The sequence below is a fragment of the Akebia trifoliata genome, chromosome 11 (genome assembly GCF_017979445.1).
Source record: "Akebia trifoliata isolate Shusen 1 chromosome 11, ASM1797944v1, whole genome shotgun sequence".
Taxonomy (NCBI): domain Eukaryota; kingdom Viridiplantae; phylum Streptophyta; class Magnoliopsida; order Ranunculales; family Lardizabalaceae; genus Akebia; species Akebia trifoliata.
Window position 1 is genome coordinate 40,328,532 of NC_141385.1, and position 24,670 is coordinate 40,353,201.

The following is a 24,670-nucleotide window of genomic DNA, read 5'->3' on the forward strand; positions in this document are numbered from 1 at the left end:
TTCTCCTCGATCATGGTGTCGTCGATGTTTGTTAACTTCATATATCTTTTTAAGAATCAAGTTTTGTGTCATGAGGGGGTACAAATTGATCCTGCCCATACAATCAATCACATTCCTTTGGATTGTTTTCATCACATCTAACTCACTGATTATGGATAATATCCCCTTTGATGTTAATTTATTTGAAGTCGATTGGATGGCTAAAATTAAATTATCTGAATCACCACTTCGATCCCTTTCTTTCGTAGGTTCAAAGAGATTCCACTTTATCCCAGTTTTGTTCACCTTGCATTGGTTAGGTGGAAAAATTAAACACCTTTTCATATTTTCATTTAACATCCTCGGCATTATATGGGGATTTGGCACTATTTATCATTAACAATTTAGACCCAAATTTTTTAAAGAATCCTTTCCTTTCCATTACGTATGGAAAGGTAAAAATAAAATCACCACAATTTTGGGTATTCTAACATTTCTGCTTTCGGGTGGCATTGGGCTGGGTCGTTTTTGAGATAAGGGTATTATGAAAATTTATCAAACCCGATTCATTTGATAATCGTGTCAAAAACTTAAATCCAAATCCAACGCATTTATAAATAGGTATACCTGACCTGACCCATATATAAATTGTTTAATAAAATTATTTTTATTTGTGTCGTTCACTTAATACCCCAAACTCTGGAGGACTCATTTCCGTTATTTCGTTATAAAATAAATAGATAAAATGACAATAATTTTGGGTATGTATATAAGGGTTTATTAGGTGTATATACAATATGGAAGTAAAATACTTGTGATGGGAGTGGATTTTGTACTCTGGGAGTCCATTTATTTTTACTTTACTACATCTTGAGGACCATTGGATGTGATCATATGAGATAGATCACAGCGAAAAATCCGATGAAAGATTCTAAGATTTTTCATTGTGGCTTTTATGAATTGACCTGTACGTGGATTTCAAGTCCATGATGAAAAATCCAATGGTCAGGAATCATCAATCAGATTGCTTGGCTGAGCAGATATACATAGGTCAGCTATTATGGCATGCAAAAGTGAATGCAAGTTGGGTAACTATTCAACTCCCTGAAGTATCTGATCTGAACTCTTGTACAGAGATTACAAAAAACAAAAAAAAAACCCAGAAGATGATGCTCCCATGACTCCGCTCCACACCCTTCCCCTCCCCCCTCATCTCCAACCAACCACCAACTTGCTGCCACGTGGCAATCACAAAAGTCCAAACTGGAAGAAATCACCACCAAGCTTTCCTTAGAGGCTCTGGTGATCACAATTTACAAACATCATCTCATCAACAATGATTTTTTTTTTTATAAAAAAAAGAAAATCAAAAAGAAAAATTACTTACAGCGCCCTAAGTTTACTCCAACCAAACCCTCCCCTCTTCCCACCTTAAAATCTCCTCCAGTTTTTGTCAAAAACAATGGTACTCTCAGTCCCATTATAACTAACACACAAACAGACACATCAGCATTATTCTATCCTGAAAATAAATCCTTTTTCTTCTTTTAAAGACTATTTTCACTTCTCTAATTTATTTTATTGCACCTCTCTTCATGTCTCACTAAATAAGCTAAAAATTCACAAAAACCCACCTTCAAAATCCTCCCAAAAAGCTTGTAAAAGGCCATAAAAATGGCAATTTGCACAGCTTACACAACTCAATCTCTCAATTCAACATGTTCAATCTCCACACCAACAAAAACCCACTTGGGTTTTCATCAAAGACAACAAGTCTTCTTCTACACAACTAGCAAGAAATCTAGTGTGAGAGGCAGAACCAACACCAATTTTTCAGATATCTCATGCTCAGCTGAAGAAAAGACACTTGTAATTGGTCTTGCAGCAGATTCTGGGTGTGGGAAGAGCACTTTCATGAGGAGATTGACAAGTGTATTTGGTGGTGCAGCAGAGCCACCCAAGGGTGGCAATCCAGATTCCAACACTTTGATCAGTGACACAACTACTGTGATTTGTTTGGATGATTATCACTCACTTGATAGGACAGGAAGGAAAGAGAAGGGAGTGACTGCACTTGATCCAAGAGCCAACGATTTTGATCTCATGTATGAGCAAGTCAAGGCTATCAAGGAAGGAATTGCAGTTGAGAAGCCTATATATAACCATGTTAGTGGTCTCTTAGATCCTCCTGAACTTATCAAACCTCCCAAGATTTTAGTCATTGAAGGATTGCATCCAATGTAAGTTTTCTTGATTCAAGCAGAAAGTTATGTTCATTTTTTTATTATTTTTTTCTTTTATTTTTATGATAAATTTAATGTTTTTTTCTCTCTTTTTATAATTGGTGGAATTTTAAAAGAGATGGTTGAATAGAGAATTTTGCTGTTGGGAGTAAAGTCTTAGCCTTAGATTTACATCCCATGTTGTTCTTTTTTGTTAATGACAGTGTTCTAGATATTTTTGATGATTCATGTTTGACAAGACAAATAGAACAAAAATCTTTTATTTATAATGAGTGCAGCAATCTCCCCCCCCCCCTTTTTTTTTTTTCAATCTGTGGAAACCGACACGACGAACAGTTTTGAGGCACTTGAATTAGCAGAAAACATGGTTTTAGATAAAATTGTATAGGCCATCAGCGATGATGACAGAGATGACTTTGGTATAACGATATGTCATCAAAATCAGGGGTGGGATTACATTAGGATATAATTTGCTCTCTAATCATACCAACTTAAAAATCCATACCGTCAAAGCTCATATTTCACATATCTGGGTAAAGTTGATGAATCGTCAATTTTATTTTTTCCTAAATCTCAGGTTTGATTCTCGCGTAAGGGACCTCCTCGACTTCAGCATCTACTTAGACATCAGCAATGAAGTAAAATTTGCTTGGAAAATTCAGGCAAGAGATCCAGTGTCCACATTATGAATTTTTTTTTGCATATAGGGTCGTATTTGCCATTGTCTTCGCTCTGATCATGTTTCAAGTGCTGCAGAGGGACATGGCGGAACGTGGACACAGTCTTGAAAGTATTAAAGCTAGTATCGAAGCTCGAAAGCCTGACTTTGATGCTTACATTGGTAAGTACATAGTTGAAGTTCTTTTATTACTCATTGCTTAGCTCTTCTAATTCTCCATTTCGCGCTTCTGTCATGCAGACCCACAAAAGCAATATGCAGATGCAGTGATTGAAGTCCTGCCTACCGAACTCATTCCCGACGACAATGAGGGAAAGGTTTTGAGGGTTAAGTTGGTGATGAAAGAAGGGGTGAAGTATTTCAGCCCAGTTTACCTGTTCGACGAGGGTTCCACCATTTCATGGATACCATGTGGGAGGAAACTGACGTGCTCATATCCTGGCATAAAATTCGCCTATGGCCCCGACGCTTATTATGACCATGAGGTAATTGTTTTGAGTTTCTGAAATTTAAATTCTGTCATCTTCTAGACATCAATTAATTCGCTTGAATTAAAGCTCAAGATAAAATTGAGTTTCTTGTTAGTCCGACAGATAAATAGGCCAAGTTAAGTGAACTCGATTGATTTACAAGTCGAAGAAAGCTGAGTTTATGCACAATGGTTATTTTAGAGAGCTTCTATTGCCACACCAACTTTTACTCATGCCACCTCAAGATGTGTGTTAATTCTTTGGTGATTTAGCTATGAATTGGGGTGGCCTTAGCAAAAGTTGGCGTGGCAATAGAATCTATCTTATTTTAATGATCTCTTAATATATTATGATATTTTTGCTCAGGTGTCTGTGTTGGAGATGGATGGGCAATTTGATAGATTAGATGAGCTTATATATGTGGAGAGTCATCTGAGCAACATCTCCACTAAGTTCTACGGTGAAATTACGCAGCAAATGTTAAAGCATGCCGACTTCCCTGGCAGTAACAACGGGACAGGTCTCTTCCAAACCATAGTTGGATTGAAGATACGAGACCTGTATGAGCAGACTATTGCGAGCAGGGCCGCAGCTCCATTGGAAGCAGCTAAAGCCTAATAATGAACTTGGCAATCACCTCTATCACCATTCCCTTCAGTTTTTTTCACCGTCTCCATTGAGTGTATGTTTCTCACGACCACTCTATATGTATTTTACGTTGTAATTCTGTGGAGATTTGTAATCTATCTAGTCTAGAAGAACAAGAGAGAGATTAAATGCAGTTAATAATATTTATAAAAAAACATTTATTGAAGAAGTGTTGTTGGAACACCTTTGGATCAGTTGTCTTCCATCACCATTTCTGTCTTCATGAGCAAAGATCATAACCACCTTTGATGTCATTCTATTTTTGCTCTGTTTGTTTCTAGTGTCTGTTTTGATGTTTTGGATGCTTGTATGTGATGTTGTGGAATTTTATAGTAGGGATGATTTAAGGTGCTTATCTTATACTCTGTATATGCAACCATAGTCACCAATTCGGAGTACGGATTTAAAACAAGAAGGGAAAACTTCGAAAAATAATGAAGAAAAAGGAGAGGATAACATGTTCCCACACATAATTATATACTTTATGATGATAAAAAAAAAGTCTAACCATCAATATATCATTTGAGCAAAATAATACACTATTCGGGAAAAAAAAAACTATAACATCAACACTTGTCATCAAATCCTCTACATTAAACAATGAACTAAAGCACAAACAACCATAAGGCCGCCATAGAAATTAATTAGAGACTGCAAAAAATGGGTTATTTTTGTCTTCATTTTTTTTTAAAAGAATGTGTTTAAAACATTAAAACATGTTTTCTTTTAAAGACGAGGTTTTTTTTTTTTTTTTTTTTAATCATTAGAGGTACGAAAAGCATTTTAAACGATACTTTTTCCACACACACAAAAAAAAATGGAATTTTTTGTTACTACATATGCAACCTATAAATAATGTGAGCATGCACATGCTGTGCAGTTCGTGTTGGAGATATTTTACCCAACTGGTCTGACATTGCAATATATGCATTTTTTTACACAAAATATGTTCTCCGATACCACCTGTTGAAGCACTCCCATCAAAGAAAATATGAAGATATAAGAGTTGTTGATCATTAAACCATTGGAGGGATTCATTGATAGTGAATAATGAGAAAAAATAACGTTCAAAAAAATGGGGAGAAAAAAAAGTAAGAAATATGCGATCTTTACCGCCATCCTAACATTGGACACAAGTATAATAGTTAACTGCTTCACTAGCAGTGGCACCCACTGGTAGAAAAAATGCTGAAAGTAGTAATAGTAGCAAAGATTGCACCATAGATGGCATTACCAGAATGGGTATATATTACTATTTCAGCAGCAGCAGCAGCGCCACCAATTTACCAGCACAGAGTGCACACATTGGAAAAAAAAAAAAGTACCGACCATGACTCCCGCAACTCAGTTATTGAACTTGCCTCCATTGCAAACAAGTAGAACTCAAAACCTCTCAACTCAGAATTCTTTGAGGCTCAAAGTTTGCCATCAGTTTGGACTGCTGTCTCTTCAAGCTCTCTTGAATCCGGTCTTTAATGGCAGTTTCCTGTTAAGACGAGAGGGAAGAAAAAATATAGTTATGTGGTGTTGGGTGCTTGGATGGAATCTTGCAAATGAATCTCAACTCACCATTATGTGGCAGCGTTCCTCAAACTTCTCAAGGAAACCTGCAATCCAACGGTCAGCATTCTCCACCCACTCATCATGATGCATGCCAGCTGTCTTTGCCACTGTATGCAACTGAAAAAAAAGGGGAAACATAGGGTCATTAGCATGTCACAAACCATTAGTACTCATCAAAGAAATTGTTCTACAAAGCTTTTGCAAAAAAAGAATTGGGGTTAGGACTTTAACCAAACTAGCAAGCTGGCACCTTCAGCCATGGAGATTTACAAAATCGAGGTTTAAGTTTAGGGACCTTCTTGTAAAGAAGGAAATTTCATCTTGCCAAGTAATGATATGATACTTAGTCAAGTGCCAATGATGTGCCCACACATTGGCTAAAGCCTTGTAATCGTGGAAGTTCTTAAGACTTCCAACCTGCCTTTTTGTTCTTTAAAATTTCATATAATCTTTACTATTATAATGAGAGAAGGCGGGGTACAAGTGGTTCGAAACCAAAATTTGGATTTCAAAAATAGCCCCACCTTAACATTTAAACTTAATACAATCAGGGTCATTTTAGTCAAAACCCAAGAAAATTGTAATCCCACATCCCTAAAATCATGTTGATTAGTTTTCAAAATTACAAAAATATCCTTTCTATTATGTAATCTTCAAAATCACCCTTTCATTAATATTTTAAATTACAAATAAGCCCTTCTGAGACATGTGTGTTTGCACATGCCACCTTCTAGTTATTTATAAAATGAATTTCCCATACTGATTTTATCGAGCTTTTTCTTTAGCCTGGTAGGCAAAGACCAGGTTAAAGAGTGAGTGGTCATTAGCCATTTGGCCATAAGTTCAATACTACCAAAGCTTTTATACTTACCCAAAAGCATGTTACAGATCTTAAAGAAAAACTAAAAAGATAAAGATCGAACTCTCCTCTGAAATCTGACCAAGAAAACTGCATTCTGGATAGAGAAATACAAACCTTCTGCCCCACCTTCTCCTGATGCTCTCTCACTTTTTCACGAAATTTGGTAATCCTCATGTTCACTCTCAACTGCTTCTCCTGATAAATAATGAAACCATAAGATACTTGGCAAGTTTTTGTGCATATTATTGAATAAAAAGTATGCTTTATAATTAAGCTAAAAAAAAAAAGTAGCTATTTTACCTTCACGTAGCTTACACCAAGGTCCTTCCTTGTGTATCCACGAGCTAAATTACGCATAACATACTCATTATAGTCTTTCAGAATCCTCATTATAACATCTGATGTAGATATTCCATCTGTCCGCTTCGTCTCCTTGAATTTTCCAATTGCTTTAACCTACACCATGTAATTTGAATATTTTACAGTTAGAGTGGGTATTGAAGTAGGCAACTAATTGCATGGATAAACAGTTACTGCAGAGGTGGCGAAGAAAGAAACTAACAAACTCATAGACGTCCTTCCCTGCCCCACTTGCATCAGCATATCTACAGAGGATCCATGTAAAATGAAGAATCAGTTCTCTACCACAAAGCAACCAAACAGTTGTTTTTTTTTAATTTTTACTGTTGATAGTAAGGACTAAACCTAGAAAATTTGCCAATCTTTTTTTTTTTGATAAGTAAAATTTGCCAATCTTCATTACCGCTATATCGAAAAACCAGACAAAAAATTACAAAGAATATAACATATAATAAAGATTTCACATTTACTTGACCATTAGAATTTTTAAATACTCGAGTACTGCACAAATTTAAATAGATGTGTGTTGATCAAGCTTACGGAAGAGAGTCGTGGGCCACATAGTCTATCTTGTGCTTGTCAATGAATTCCGGTGTGATAACCCAAGGGGCATCAGGGATAACTTCATCAACCCACCTACGACAAAATACAAAACATTAGCATTTATTTTTATTTTTAATTTTTGATTCGCGAAGCAATTCCACTAGATAGGACATTAGCAATTCTGTCATCAATATCTTCTGATTTACCAGCAAGGAACAAAAAATGAAATGATGAAATACTTTTCACATATAAACTTTAGAATGCCTAAAATATTAGGGGATTACGATCATATTATACAAATACAGCTAATCTATGTTTCATTAAAAAATAAAATCAAAAACTACTTCTCAAAACAGTGATCATAAAAGTTCAGGACCTGTTTTAGAACACCACTTTTACACCAGAAAGGCCTTTTTAGCAACAGAAAAAAAAAAAAAAAAAGTGTTTTGGTATTTGTTCAGTAAAAAGACTTTTTTCAGCCCAAAAATCTTAATAATAAATATCAGTCATTTTTCCAGTCATTTTTTTTTTTTTTTTTCATTTTCAAAGTCTAACGAACAGAATAGAACAAATATGAAATCCTACTCTCATCCCTCTCTCATCAATCTTGGAGATGGGACCCACTAATAGAAGGTAAACATCGCGTTAATGACAATCCAAAATAGCTTTTTTTTTTTTTTCTTCAATAAACCATGCATTTCCAAAAATATCTTTTCAGAAAAGTATTTTGTTCTAATAAAATATATTTAGAAAAATGGCAATCCAAATACTACAGGTAGAAATAGTAGCAATAGTTGATTACTGAAGGTTCTTAGTTTTCCAGGGAGTGGAGGCAAAAGCGAGCTTATGAAGTAGGAACAGTATCTCAGGTGAAGGATTCCTGCAGCTAAGGAATGTCAGCCTAAAGGAATGCACATTTCTATATTTGTATAAAAGAAATATGAAGAAGAATAATGAGCTAGACAACTAGAAGAATGAGTAAGCATATTACAAAACTAGAACAACATTTAGTTATCAAAATGAAAATAAACATATCAAAGATGTCATCATTACCAAAGCCTCATCCCAAACCTATTTTTCAAGTGTCACACAAGTGAAAATCAAAAGTGGATGATAAAAAACAAAGGAATAAGACTTAAGCCAACTTGTTATAAGACATAACCAAACAACAAAAAATAAGCCCACAGTGGATTTATAGTGACTTGTAAGGAAAGAGCACATCAATGAAGTATAACAGAAAAGCACCTGCAATGACGAAGTGACTCGTATCGTTCAGATTCAGTCATAACGGTTTTTCCCTTATACATATGTGTGACTTCATCGTTGCAGCAACCAACAAGTAAATATGTGTTGGGAAACCTAAAAGATGAGTAGATGAAGTTAGTTGAAGAATCATAAAAATGTCACTACCAAAACATCATTGCAACTTTTATCCCAAAAAAGTCTCTAGGGCAGTTTATTTTCATAGCAGAGACAACACATAGGATTTTTATTTATTTATTTATTGGCATTAATAATCATTTGCCAATAGAAGGCATGTGAGAGTTTTGTCCAACAGGTTGTACAAGTGAAGAAGGCCATTGTAGACAAGATCCGCATATGGTAGCACCCAAACCCTCGAGATAAGGCTTTGAAGATGGTGACATAGTAAGGGCGGGAAAGCAAATGACAGAGTTAGAGTTGTCCAAAGCCATATAAAAAGGATCTGATTGAGACCGGGGGATCACATACCACGGTAATTTATCAACATCCAGACGAATTAAAATACGTCATGCTACATCATTCTCCTAATTGTTGAGTTTCTCCTATAGCCCAAGTCCCATGAAACACCATTGCCAGATACATACACGAACTTCTATACCAAGTGCTTTCTCCTATTGGATAGGGTGAATAACATTGGGTAGTCATTCTTGAGAGAATTTTCCCAATACCACCTGTCCTCCCAAAAACGGATCCTACCCTTACCTAAATTGAAAGCAATACCCTTCACAAACTCTAGGAATAGTTATGAATGACTCCCCATACCCTTCAATCACAAATGCACCTCTCGACTATCCCTACCAAGATTCTTACTTCCATACTTTGCAAGGAAACACCTTTTCCACCGGTTAAAATGCTCCATCCTTGAGTTTCACGGTGTTGGATCCTTTCTGGTTTATACAATTTGGGTGGCAAAGGTGCCTTCAAAAATCTCCTTTTTTGTTTGGCTAGTGGCTTCTGGCAAATTGCTTACTCTTGATCAGTTCATAAGATGAGGGTTTTTAACTCCAAATTTTTGTGCCTTCTATTACAATAGTGAAGAATCCATTGATCATATCCTTATCTATTGTCTTTAGTGGTGAAATTATGGTCCTATTTTCTGCAACTGTTTAAAACAAGTTGGGCCTTTCCAAATGCTTGTCTGTCTTTGTTCAAGAACTGATCAACAAACTTATTCTTTGGCAGGAAAAAATCACTTGGTTGAAAAGAAATAGGAGAATTTTTTCGGGGGGCTATTGTTTTACTGGTATAAGGCGGATGTGGCCTTCAAAGGGGTCTTTTTTGAGGGGTTTGTTTTTAGATGGTATGCTTTGTGTTCCTTGTAAGGTTTTTTTTTTTGTTATTTTCTTTGCCTCGGTTTTGTTATTCTTGTATCTGTGGTTGGTCATCTTGACCGCCTTTTTTTTCTTTATTAATATATTTCGGCTTACCTATCCAAAAAAAAATAAAAAATCTCCATCCTAATCTTCTAAGCCACCTCCCCAAAACGATGGAGATTTTTTTATCAAAACGACTTCATTCACAACTTTAATTTTACTTAATCCTAAGAGCAACTCTAACCGGTCTTTAAAACTCTTAAGCTTAGAGATTGAGACATCCAAACCTAGCTCCAACCGGTCTCCATTTTAGAGAAATCCTCTCCAAATCACTGTCCATGTCTCAAAATATAGAGATCTTCAAAAAATTTAGAAGGCCTCTTTAAATCACTATTCACCTTTTTAAAATACCTATCTTGTCCACCCTTTTCCATAAATACCATTTTTGACCTTCTCTTTTCATTTAACTTGTTTTAAGAGCAACTCCAACACAGACCTTATCTCAACTACTCATCCCTTCTCAACTGCCATTTTGGGTCTTCAAGACCAAAATGGGTGTCTCCAACACACGACCTATTCCTTGCCAGATTTTGGGTCTTGGCATTTTCAATACCAAAAATAGGTAGCTCCACTCAAGCTCTCCATTTTTTTGGAAGGAAGCAAAATCATATTGTTGGTGTAGAGTAGGTCCTTAAATGTTGTTGTGGAGTAGGTCCTTGAATGATGGTGCAAGAGTAGGTCATTGAATGTTGGTGAAGGAGTAGGTTTCCGATGTTGGAAGCCCCATTCTCTATAATAAAATCGTAGAAACAAAAACCCAAACCTCCATTTCGATCTGCAATCAAACCTCCATTGAGCAACTTCGACACAGGACTGATCATCAGAAGTCCATGGCTTTTCATCAGGTGTCTCTCTCTCTACTGGTTTTTAAGGTTTCACTGGGGAAGAAGATGAGGGTTTTAAAACCCTTCATTTCATAGCTATTGAGGGCCCTCCAACTTTTACTTATTTACCCCCCAATTAAAACCAATATTAGTTAAATAAAAATAATAATAGAAAAAATTTATGGATAGCAATTATGGGTAGCACGGTTAGAGTGCATACCCCATGGATATCCAAAGTGACTACCATAAGCGCTAAAATACCCCATGGGTATCTTCCTTGGAGTTTCTCTAAATAACATTTGCGTCCCCTTCACTTTTCAACTTTATCAAGTGAATGAATAGTATTTTAGAGAAGGAGCTGGTTGGAGTTCAAATTGGTTTGGAGGTGAGCATCTTCTCTAAATTTAAAGAATATGTCAATTTGGAGCAAAAAATTTAGAGACGTGGGTTGGAGTTGCTCTAAGCCACTTATTGCTTTTGGGTAACAAAAGGATCTTTTTATCCACCAATGATATTTATGATTGTATTTCCTACCATTCCATAAAAAAAATCATGATTAACTTTTCAATTCTTTCGGCTGAAAATAGTAATTTTTCAATTAAAAATTACCACCCGCATATCTGAGCGTTGAATAGCTCTAGAGGTCTCCCATTCCATCAAACATTGCTATTCTACATCACAAATTCATCCCTGTGTCTTGTAGAATGTAGATTTGCTCTAAAAAATACATTTTCCCGCAATCGTAAGAAACTAAGAGTCGAATATAAGAACAACTCCAAGGGAGATACTCATTTATGGGTCATTAAGTGCTTAATGGTAGTCACCTTAGGTATTCATGAGGTATGTACTCCAACCGTACTACGCATAATTGTTATCCATAATTTTTTTTATTAAACTCGTACTGATTTTAATTAGGGTGTAAATAAGTAAGAGTTGGGTGCCAACACTAGCCACAAAATGAAGGAGTTTTAAAACCCTTCTATTCTTCCCCAGTGAAATCATAAAACCAGTAGAGAGACCTGATGAGAAGCTCTAATCGGAGATGCTCAATAGAGATTGCAGATCAAAAAGGAGGTTTGAGTTTCTAAGATTTTTATTTAAGAGAAAGGGACTTCCTACTGTCGGAAACTTACTCCCACACCAACGTTCAAGGACATACTCTACACCAACGATGTGATTTTGCTTCCTTAAAAAAAAATGGGGGAGCTTGTTGAGAGGAGCTACCTATTTTCGGTATTGAAAATGTCAAGACTCAAAATCTGGGTAGTGAGATAGGTCGTACTGAGTTGAAGTTGCTCTAAGGTATTTGTAATCCAATATTAAACTTATAATTCTTCAAAATCCAAGACAAACAAACTCAGGAGAATTAGAAATTTAGAATGAGAAGGACTTACGATTTCTTGGCCTGTTCGAGAGATCGAGCGTGACCGAAGTGGAAGAGATCGTAGATACCATCGGCATAAACTCGAACGAGTTTCTCTGGATTAGAGGAAGAATTCTGCTTCACCTCTGCGGATAATTCTTCGGATTTGGTCTCTGGTTCGTCTTCGTTGTCTTTAGGTAAGGCCTGCCGCTTACGTGGAAAGCGCGCCATGTTGAATCTCCACTGTCTGATCTGGTTTTGTTCCTCAGATCGGATGAGATACTAGGTTTTTTAATGGAGTTCAATTCGATCGAAATAGAGAGAGAAAGAGAGATTTGTGGCGGAGCAGAGGAGACAAGAAACTGAAAAACGAACCTCTCGCTTCGGACTTAAATAGAAGGAGACGTGGGGTCTTGATCTTGTACTCTTCGGAGTTGAATTTCAACTTGCAATCCAACTTTAATTGTAATTTCTATTAACACGTGTACTTGATTTGAAACCACCATGATGGGGATAGTTATTGATTTGTTGCTATTGGATTCTATCTCGTATTCAGGTTTCAGCATAGGAAAGTGGACTGGACAGATAGTTGAATTTGAGTCAAACAAAACTGTGTATAACTTAAGGTTTGGAGTTTACGGCTTAAATTCAGAGAGTTGATGTTGCCGCACCAACTTTTATTAATGCCTCACCAATTCCTTGAAAAAAATTGCATACAATTGGTGTGGCGATAGTAACTAGGGGTACAATTTGGTTCAGGTTAGAACAAAATCAGAATTGAACCAATCAAGATCGGTTCTATTATATAAGAACCAAAATCGAATCGAATTATTTTAGAACCGAATCAACCCAAACCGATCTTAATTCAGTTTGGTTCGATTCGATTTCATGGGTTGGTCATAAATCGTAGTCGCAGAGAGAGAGAGTTGGTGGTAAGATCTGGCAGCAAGTCGCAGAGAAGAGTCGGTGGCAGTAGGTCACAGAGACAAGAGAGACGAGAGAGGGGCATTGGCAGCCGCTGGTAACGGGTCGCGCAGAGAAAGAGATAGCGAGAGAGAGAGAGATAAACCTATTGTCGGTTGCAACCGCAGGTCGTTGCCACAAGTCGCAGCCGCAGAGAGAGAGAGAGTCGGTGGCAAGATCTGGCAGCAAGTCGCATAGAAGAGTCGGTGGCAGTAGGTCACAGAGACAAGAGAGACGAGAGAGTGGCACTGACAGTCGTTGGTAGCGGGTCGAGCAGAGAAAGAGAGAGAGAGAGAGAGATAAACCTGTCGTCGATTGCAATCGCAGGTCGCTGCCACAAGTCGCAGTCACAGAGAGAGAGAGAGATCGATGGCAAGATCTGGCAGCAAGTCGTAGAGAATAGTCGGTAGCAGTAGGTCACAGAGACGAGAGAGTGGCACTGGCAACCACTGGTAGCGGGTCGCGCAGAGAGAGAGGGAGATAAACCTGTCGTCGATTGCAAGATCTGAGAGCAAGTCACAGAGAAGAACTAGTGGCAACAAGTCACAGAGACGAGAGAGAGAGAGTGGCACTGGCAGCTACTAGTAGTGTGTCATGCAGAGAGAGAGATACAGGTTAAGTTTTATAAAAAAATTAAAAATCGAATATAAATATAATATTTTATTTTAAATATTATTAATTCGATTTTCGATTTTTTATATTACTTAAATGGAGAATCTAATCAAATTCATCGATTCTTTATTTTTTAAATCCGAAATCGAATTGATACCAATCCAAATTTCACGATTTGATTTAATTTGATTCTCGATTTGAACCGAATTAAGTTGCACCCTAATAGTATCCTTCTAAATTTATTAGGCTTACTACCGGACGTAGAGAATACTAACTATTAAATAAGTAAGCCAGGCTTTCTGAAAGAGTGTGCCACGTGGAGGGAGGAGAGCGGAACCCAGATCCCGGAATACAGTTTCCCGTACGCGGACGCGTTCTATTTGTTTCAACACGTCACTCGCTTCGCTCTCCATTTGGCAAGCTTCAGCCTCATTAGAATAAAATAATGAATAATGATTTTCCTGACTCCCCACGTGGCATATTCAAAATATTCTCTTGATGTGACATGTGTTAGAATCATACATTTTTTTCTCGCGATACATAATTGATGAATGATGATTTTGGAATTTTTTTTTTTTTTTTTTTTCTGTAGTGTTCATCCAATAGTTGGCACCTCTCCACCACCAACTCCAACCACACAAACCAATCCACTAGGATTGTCAATGGATTGGACATACAGCCCATTCCAATGTGATAACTTCGGGTCTTGGTCGATAATTTGGATTCTAATAAGGTTTCAATTTGATATCTTATTGGATCGAATTTGGATCAATCACATCTCGATATGATAAGGACTTGATCGGATAAAATACTAGAAAGTATATAAATTATATGCTATATTTATTAAAATATGTGAAGTTTATATATAATCAAGTTTGGCCTGATTCAGACACGATCTGATTGTTATTGGATTGGGTTTGGACCTTAATAGTGAAGATAGTACCGAGGCCGCACAAACACTATATATATATATATTATATATATATATATATATATATATATATTATATATATATATATATGAAGTATCAATTCATTTATCGTATTACATTACTTTACCATGCACGCATCTCCTTGCAAAGAGAAATTTTATCATTCGATCGTATCCGCATTTGTTTTGTCCGTAATACACATATATGATATATCATGTTTGGATCATATTTAAATAAGGATTTTTGAATTGAAAGCCTCCCATGCATGATATGCTACAACACACAATAATAAACATAGAACTATAATTTTAAAGTGAGTTTCATATGACTCTTGCCTAGTTCTCATTTGAATAAGGAATTTTAAATTGAAAGCCTCCCATCCATGATATGCCACAACTAGGGGTGTCAATGGGTACCCATTTATCTGGATCCGAATTGAAACCAAAATTGAAATTGAAAACCCTGATTCCTATTCCCTTTTTATTGAAACCGATTAGAGTCGATTCTAATATGGAACCAAACCAATAGGAGTCGGAACCATTAGGTTTTATCTGATGGGTACCTGGAACCAATTTATTTTTACATCGTACATGATTGAAGGTTTTCCTATGTTTTAAAATTAACATATATTATATAAAATTCTTCAAATTTCATTTGAATTAAATATTGGATCTTAAAATGGGTCATTTCTTCTTAAATTTGTTACTTGTAAAAGAGATGAATTTTAATTTTTGAAAATAAAAGTCATTAAATCATCTATTTAGTTGAATAAATTATTATTAAGTTGATACTTTGTAAATAATATGTTAAATTTTAAAAGGAATTTTTTTTATGATGATTCTAAAATATTTTTTCCCATTCGATTCTTGAGAACTGGAATCGACGGATACCCGTGATTTTTTACGATGTCGGTTCCACTTATTTTAAAATCGAAACAAACAAGAATTAGAATCAAAAAAATATAGTGGTTATAATTATAATTTTCATAGGAACCGACTCATTGACACCCTTAGCTACAACACATGATAATAAACATAGAACTATAATTTTAGAGTGGATTTCGCATGTCTCTCACTTGATTGCGAATGTAATTTATTATTCCAAGTAATGTTAAAATTATTCATGAATCATGACAATATTTTGGTCAAGAGAAAAAAAAATTAAGAGGATCTTGATAAAATATTTCAATACATTTTATAAGAAAGTTTTACCAATAATTCATTAATGCAATATTTTGCTCCAACCTTGAAGAAATAAGAAAGTTTTGCCAAAATATAATCCATTTCCTATCAAAATTGGCATGTTTGAGTCCAAAACAACCACATTGAATAGTCCAAATTCGGATTTGAATTTAGCCCAATCCCAAGTGGTACAATCTTCATCTCCCTTTTTGATTATTCTTTTTGGCAGCAATAAAATTTTCGAATCTAAAAAATATAATGAAGATAATATCCCTCTTTCTGTGATGCCCCAAGCACACGATAATACAATATTATTCGTTTTGGGCCAAAGTTTACAAGACTTTAAAACACGTTGTACTATTTAGGGTCTAGTTTGTTCTTATATATTAGGATATGAAGTTCTCATGTCTGATGGGGGACTGATTGCACTCTTTCCTGCCGATCCACTTTGCCACGTGACGACTCCATTTCGACCCCTTGGTCTCTACAACCCCTTCTACGTCAATTAGTGTGGTATCAACGATACCTTGACAATCTCCCCACTAAACAAGAAGAGTTACCATCAGTTATGATACCATTTGTAATGTCTCAAGTCCACAATAACACAATATTATTTTTTTGGGTCGAAGTCCGTACGACTTTATAACACATTGTTTTATATATGGTCTAGTTTGTTCTTATAGACCATGATCTAAACGTTCTCTTGTTCGATGTGGGACTATTCATACTCCTCCTTACCATTCTACCTTGTTGCGTGATTAATCCTCTTCGACCCTTTGATTTTCGTAACACTTTTCACATTAAACAGGAGAACGTTTAGATCATAGTTTATAAGGACAAACTAAACCCTGTATAATACAACATGTTTTAAAATTATACCAGTTTCAACCCAAAAAGGATAATATTGACTATTGTGGGCACGGGGCATTACACTTTTCATTTTGGAATATTTAGGTTATGATTTTTGCAATCTAAACAGTACACCTGAGAATCTCCACAAATTTGATGATGATGACGACAACATCAATTATAATCGATGAAGATGAGTAGGATAGTTAGAGTGACAAAGATGATGAAATACCCTCTGATTTTAATGATGCTATTGGGATCCAAAGTATTAGACATAACAAGCCTCCAAAAAAGGTTGAGTTGAGGGAGAGAGAGTTGACAGATAGATAGATGGAGAGAGAGAGAGAGATATATATATATATATATATATATATATATATATATATATATATATATATATATATATATATAGATAGATAGATAGAGAGATGATCAAACGAATAGGGGTAAGGCATGTTTTCTTAGAGTCATAGGGGTTTAAGAAAAGAAGATGGTGGATGATTTCATGGAGTTGGTTTGTGAGGTTGGAGTTAGTGGGGAGAGCTCCCACCATTTGATGTACACTAAAAAAAAAAAACTTCCAAAATCATCTTCCACCGTGAATGGTATTTAAGAGAGTGAAGGGTTGGTTTTATGAAGATTAGGTAGTTTTAGGCAGTTGGGTTTATGTTAGTGGGAAGTGTTCTCCATTGTTGGATCTTCTCAATTCAATCGTAATCCATGAAATATGTTTACGGGGAGAGAGGATAAAGATGTATTTTGTATAACAGATGTATTAATTTTAAAATGAGCTAGCCTTAATTCATCTACAATATTAAAAGAAATGACAAAATAAACCGATTCCAATTAATTGGTACTCATCGGATAGAAGCTAATGGTTCCGCTACCTATCGTTTAGTTCTATTTCAGACCCAACTCTAATTGGTTCCAATAAAAAAGGAAGTAGAATTGGGATTTTCGATTAAATGGGTACCCATTAACACCCTTATTGACTTGTAAAATGGACGGCCATTAAATCCTCAAATTTAAAATTTAAATTCATCCCACTCTCATATAGATAAGTGGTCCTTTGTTCCATTTAATCCCAGCTCTAATAAATAGTAACAATAATATTTGACCTTTTAAGTATTGCAAATAATAATTTTTATTTATTTTTATCATTAAATAATGCATTTCAGATTGGTGAAGAACCTGATGACATGAACATGAACCTAAGCATTAAAGCGTGAAATCCAATTCTTGGGAATTATCCTCGAGATATACGACAGTCTTGAGATACATATTTAATCTCAATGGATGGCTTATGTGTTTTAATGACAAGGATTTCATATATTTTTTTGACAAGAGCAATTTGATCCCAAGTCACTAAATTCTTATCAGATCAGAAATATAGTCCTGAGTGCTGATAATTTGACTTAGGCACGTGGCAACAGATCAATTGACTTATCAGACGTGACATGCTCGGGATCTGTAGATATGCTCTCCTTGATATATAGAATTACAGTTCTCCACAGGGGCGGATTTAGAGTGGGGGCTGTGGAGGCACTTGCCCCCACAAGAGTTTTCAAATTCTATGGATTAATGTACTATTGTGACAGATTTTAGCGGCCGATAAAGAAATCTGCTATTATTACCCCCACAACTATTTTTTTCACTCTTAATTGTCCCACAAAATTTGTTCTACTCTTGGCTGCCCCTACATGAGCAAAATCCTGGCTCCCCATAAAAAGGTGAAGTTTTGTATTCCGAAGAGAGCAGATCTACAGTTTTCGAGCTGGTCACGTCAGGCAAGTCGATTGAGTATGTCACGTGCCTAAGTCAGATTATCACAACTCATTTTGAGTGAACATAAGATCATGACATAGTCTTCTTGCTAGAGTTGAAGCGACAAACAATTATTTGAATGTCAATTTGTCACTCAATAAGCTCATTTTCACGTCGTCATTGGTTCTATCCTTAAAAAACTATGAATCAAATGCGGCACCAGTTGGGAAGGAAAGGAGGGGTGGGAAACAAAGATATGTTGTTTTGAAAGTTATGTGCTAAGCTGATGAACCAATGGCACGACACCATGTGTACTGAAAAAGTTATCAAAAATAAAGCACTTAAACTACTCCAAAATTTTCTCTTTAGTGACCTATGCTCCCTCTATAGCAAGAAGTGGGTAAGCAATATGAGCCATCCTTGATCAAGTCATGTTGAAAAATAATTCAAATCAAATAGTTATAAATCATAGATCAATGAGGTAGTAAATAGTATAATAATTAGTGAGTGAAGGCAGATTTTAAACCCAAGACGTGTGGTATCAATAGGGCTGCAACTTGGACGCGTTGGCCCAAACTCAATCTGATAGATGGGTGAGCCTGGGCTGAGTTAAGCAGAAAATGAGTTGAGCCTGAGTTAAAATATCTCAATCCAACCTCAATTCAGGTTGAACTCAAGTTGAGAGTTCGAGCAACCCAACCCAACTCAACTTGAACCTGATGCTACATACTAATACATAAATATTCTTATATTAGTTATAGATATTTTTTTATATAGTTTTTTTGTTCCATCTTATTATTATGGTTTGTGAACAATTGAATATTATTAATATAGATTTTCCTTTATTATTATTTATCTAAATATGATCTTAATGATGGATTTGAAGGTTGTATGTGATTTTATTTACTAGTGATTTTCTTTTTGATATTGTATATTTTTTAAATATAAAATTTATTTGCTAATAAATGTAGTTGGGGTTAATCAACAAACCCAACCTGGCCAAATCGCCAAAAATTACCTAATTTGGGCTAACCCAAGCTCAATTTGATTTTAGAAGATCAAGCTTGGGTTGGGTTTGGATTAGAGAGCTTTGGCCCGATGGTTGGGTTGAGTTGAGCTCAGGTTAAGGATTCTACTACTTGGGTTGAGTCTGGGTTTACCGTCCAACCTGCCCAGGTTGTAGCCCTAGGTATCAACCCTCATAGACCTTACCCCAGTTGATTGACAACTTCATTTTTCTTCCCAAGTTGTCTATTTTTACATATTACTATCTCATTAGTTGTTGAACACAAAATCATCGAAAAACGTTGGACCTAGAAGAACACTATCGAAAAAAAAAATTGTTGTCCAAGTGTTTTGTTGACATTACAAAGGCTGGTCTTTTTTTTTTCCCTCGAAATATTTATTGAAGTGACCATAAACCAATTTTGGTATGAGTCTGACAAGCCTTACTAAGTTATTAAGGATTTCACCCTTACTGAGGGTTTTTGGGCTTACCTTGTGGCATCCAACAACATGATCCATGCTTGAGGGTTGTAGCAAACAAAATTTTATGAACTTTGAAAAAAAAATCCAAAAAAATTTATTTTTTACCGTTGAATTTTAGTTTTAATTTTAAATTTAAGGTTAGGTGGAAGTTCGGTAGCTATCCATTTTCAAAACCTTGGATCAAGCTTAAGAGGGAAAAAAAAAATTGAATTTTTTTATCTAAGTTTTTTTATGAAACTTAGAGGGTTGTCGTGTTGGATTGCTAGTGTGGTAATTCATTTGAGCAAAACGATCCTTAGTTAGGTTAAAAATCTTACCATGTTAGTAAGGAAACTGTTTCTCTTTTGGTATTTATTTATTTTTACGAAAATGACTATTATTGTGCGGACATTAAACTGGATTTTTCTTTACACCCAATGTTAGAGTGACTATGTTGACATGGAGGTGTGCATGAAACCATAGATGTTTTTCCTCGAGATACAAGTAAGAAGCATTTATGGTTTCATGCACAACTCCATGTTAGCCCAGTGTGAAATGTAGTTACTCCAACGTGACTCATTAACTTTATTCCTTTATTTTCAACATGATATAAATCCTAAAAACTCGTGACCGTGTAACATTGAAATTGACATTGTAGTTTTGACTTTTTCATAAGATTAATGCTGGAGTGACCTTAGTGGGAGACACATGGATGATATCTTGATGTGGAGGTGTGTACATGCCTATGATGTGTTTCTTTGAGAAACAAGTAAAATACATCTACAGACATACACACACCACCACGTCAAGATGTCTCCCTCGAGGTCACTTTAACATGACTCTTTTCATAATTTTGTGAAAACCCACAAAAATATATATATATATTAATTGAGAGATTTGCAAGGCTAAAAAGGTAAAATCACATATTTAATCACTGTATCCGTTTTGGCAAAAAAAAAAATTACATACATACCAAAATGGATATATAACTGTTTTGGTAAATATTCTAAGAATATTTTCAGCATAAATGACCGTCATTTTGCAACCTTCCTTGGAAATAAATCTTCACGTGTAAATAATGGTCCCATTTAGGAGAATCAAGAACATCACGCTAGTCGGCTTGCTTTTTTTCTTTGAGAGTTACTATTGCCACACCAACTGTCTGCAAATTCTTTGGTGATTTCTATAGGAATTGGTGTGGCAATAGCAGCTCTCTTTTCTTTTTATTGGATTCTAAATGTGTCGTTCTCACTATTCTTTCCTTCAATTTTTCTTCTCTTTCTATTGCTTTAAAAAGTTATCGAGAGCTCCAAGGCGTGCTTCGTTTGCAAACCTTTTCTACCTATCTTTTCTTTTTTCCTTTTTTAATTTCTTTCTCTTATTTAATATTTTTAAAACCTTATCGAATAAACTATTAAATAAAAAGAAAGACCAAGATCCAATATGATTAATACACAAAAGAATAAGGGAAAAATACTTAAAAGGACCATTCTTGTGGAAGGATTTCTTTCTAAATAGTCCTTGAATTTTTCATAGTAGTTTGATAGGACATTTATTACACTTTTTTTTTACTCTTAATGATCTATTGTTACTGGCGAACTCACCGCCTTTTTATTTATTATTGAGTTCACTACAATTTCTTACTATTGAACTCGACGTTTTTTTATTTAGTGTCAAGTTCACAATTTTTACTATCAAGCTCACCACTATTTATTGTCAAGTTCACAACTTTTTATTTATTGTCGAACTCGATCATGGTAATTCCCACCCATTTTCAATTTTTGAATTTTTTCAACTAAAATATATGGAAAGATCGACTAAAAACTTGAATAACAACTTATTTAAATGATTTCAACCCAAAAGAATCATTCTTGATCGATTTTCATCTAAAAATTAAGAAAAAAAAAAGTGTTCTTCTTCGTTCTTAAATCCTTTCTAACGAGATTGAATCTCCAAAATTCAATTGAAATGTCAAAAATCTAATTTTTATTTATTTATGAAAATGATGAGTTTGAACGATTAGGACATTCAATCACAAGAAATATAGGAGATGAGATCTAGGGACTGTTAAGAAAGAGAAAAATTTACTAAATAAACTATTAAGAAACCCCCCAAAACTCATGAACTATTAAGAAAAGAGTCTCTCCGCCCGGGCCCTTTAAATAATTTTTCCAAAGAGTAACCTTAACTTTTGAAAATAACCTAAATGCCTTCATCTTCAACGAATAGCCTAAAATCTTATATATATATATATATATATATATATATATATATATATATATATATATATATAAAACAAAAAAACTCTCTTCAAGATTAGTTGTCTTCTACCTATTGAATAAAATCTTTTATTCCAATCTCCAACCTTAAGGTACCATGTACTCCAACTTTCAAGGATCAAGAACAAGATAAGATATTTTGGAGAAGTCGAATACAATAAAATTTTGGGTATAAATAATGAAAGACTCATCCTAGAGTGACGTGCAAGACATTACGTTTCACACTAAGTTGACGCGACGGTGTCCGTAAAACCAGGGGTGCAACTTGGTTCAATTTGAGGTCAAATCAAAACCAAACTGACCTAGGTTGGTTCCATTAATGAGAACTGGAACCGAATCAAATTGCCATAGAACCAAACCAACCTGAACTGAGTTAAGGTCGATTCGGTTCGGTTCTATGAGTTGCCAATATCTTAAAAATCTAATTGAATCAATATATTTTTAATAAAAATAAATAAATATGAATATGAAATTTCATATAATGAGTCATTAATCTATCCAATTTTTTTTATTAATTTATCCATTAAAAAAAAGAGTCAATGGGTTTTCCATCAGTAAAAGAAAGCCATTAATCCATCCATCCAAAAAATGTCATTAATCTATCCATAATAAAATCAATTTATCCATAAAAAAAAATGTGTATAATTTATTAAATAGATTAATAATATTTATTTATAATTTTATTAATATAAGGATTCGGTCTCGGTTTGGTTTGGTTCTATATAAGACATGAACTAAGAACCGAACCAAATTGGTCAGTTCTCTACTTTGTTAACCTGAAACCGAATCAAGTTCATTATAAACCGAAACAAACCAATCAAAAGCTCCCAGTTTAATTTGGTTCTCGGTTTGAACAGGACCAAGTTGCACCCCTACACAAAATCATAGATGCTTTTCACTCGTGTATCAAAGAAACATTTATGGTTCTATGCACATCTCTACAATGGCTCAGTGTTGAACGCAATGTCTACACAGTCACTCTACCATTTTCCCAAAGGAAAATGTTGAATTGATTCCCTTCGACATTGTGCTAACGTGACAGTGTGCAAAGAATCATTGATTTTTTTTCGTTATTGAACATTGTGTCAAGCAAAGTCAATTTAAAACAACTAAAAAAATAAAAATAAAGGGCTTACTGCTAAGAGGTTAAGTTGAGGTTGAAAATGAAAGATTGAAGATGATGTTGAATATATGAAAAAATTAGAGAAATTTTCATAAACATGCAAAACTTGTGAATTTTTTTTATCTCAGTACAACGTTAATTTTAATTCCCAAAACATGTTTTTCCAACGAGATAGTCACTTTTATAATTAGCAGTCTCTTTGCTAAATTATCGACGAAATAATGGGTAATGTTAAAGTCAACTACCCTTGATATTTTTAACAGTGAGATCGCTGGTAATTTATCAGCGAGACCGTCGATTTTAAAAGTGACATACTTTGGGAATTAAGATGAACAATGTACAAGAGCTAGGATTTTGCTTTATTCAATGCATGAAAATGGTAATTTACTGATGAGATCAAGATCAATGAATCATATCATCAATTTGAGAACAAACAAGTTATCTCTGACATTCATCAAAATGTCAAGGCTGTCTAAATCCCCATTTTTCTCGATGTTTTACCAAAATGGTCAAGTATTATGTCAAAATAATTGATCCATTCATGTTATAAAAATATTTCTTAAGAGTCATATATCAATTTGGTATTTATTTATTTTTACCGAAATGGGTATTAGTCAATTTATCTTTATATCCTTTTCCAAATCAACTAATTTGGAAAAAAAAAATAAAAAAAAAATAAATAAATGACCATTTAACTGAATTATTATTACACCCTCCTATAAAATGCCCATGTCCATGCATGGTCCATGATAATGGAATATTAGGTTTTCTTTAATCATATTTAGTAAAGTAAAATAAGATAGAGTGAAGCTAAAAGTTACTAATTAATATTATGTTTTGTGTCATTTGGACAGACATTGCGTTTGGCTTTGAAGCTACAACACATATGCAAACAATCATTCCATCTCATGGAAAAGAATATTAGTCATGGGGGTTTACATCAAGAAAATGTGTGATGGTGTCCTCTTGAGGAGCCTTTCTTAATCTATATAGAAATTTGTGGTCCTTGATATTACACCTTCACATCGAACATGTTGCAACATAGGGGCTCAATGCTCCCCGATAAATTTACTTGGGGACGTCTGAGTTGGAAAAAGATTGTGGAACGAATGAACGTGATCATATTTTTTTCAATAAAGAAGTGAGAAAGAAAAATCTATCAGATGTCACAATCCTCATTTTATTTTAAGAGTTATCAAATGACCATTTACTTGATTTAGATGATAATTAAAATCATTAACGTTACAATATCTTATTCGCTTACCATCCTATTTAATTTGTTAACCTTTAAATATTGACAGACTTCAAATAACAAAAGGCCTTGTTTCAGA

At 34.8% G+C, this 24,670-nt stretch overlaps 2 protein-coding genes across 3 annotated transcripts; one reads left to right on the top strand and one right to left on the bottom strand.

Annotated features, from left to right (window-relative positions):
• Positions 1–1,434: 1,434 nt before the first annotated feature.
• On the top strand, positions 1,435–4,213 carry LOC147391642 (phosphoribulokinase, chloroplastic-like). Its single transcript, XM_086459224.1, has 5 exons — positions 1,435–2,219; positions 2,800–2,884; positions 2,979–3,063; positions 3,142–3,386; positions 3,738–4,213. The coding sequence occupies exons 1-5, from the start codon at positions 1,654–1,656 to the stop codon at positions 3,987–3,989; spliced, it is 1,233 nt and encodes a 410-aa protein (XP_086315350.1). The 5' UTR covers positions 1,435–1,653; the 3' UTR covers positions 3,990–4,213.
• Positions 3,809–12,545, bottom strand: LOC147391643 (choline-phosphate cytidylyltransferase 2-like). 2 transcript variants are annotated; one of them, XM_086459226.1, is made up of 8 exons: positions 12,202–12,545; positions 8,593–8,706; positions 7,345–7,440; positions 7,007–7,049; positions 6,745–6,900; positions 6,571–6,639; positions 5,589–5,699; positions 3,809–5,505 (listed from the first exon to the last, which is right to left on the bottom strand). In XM_086459226.1, exons 1-8 carry the CDS (start codon positions 12,399–12,401, stop codon positions 5,413–5,415), a joined length of 882 nt encoding a protein of 293 aa, XP_086315352.1. In that variant the 5' UTR covers positions 12,402–12,545; the 3' UTR covers positions 3,809–5,412. The 2 variants fall into 2 exon arrangements, with proteins under 2 accessions (XP_086315352.1, XP_086315351.1); XM_086459225.1 differs by having other exon boundaries at positions 6,559–6,639; positions 12,202–12,541.
• Between the last annotated feature and the right edge of the window lie 12,125 nt (positions 12,546–24,670).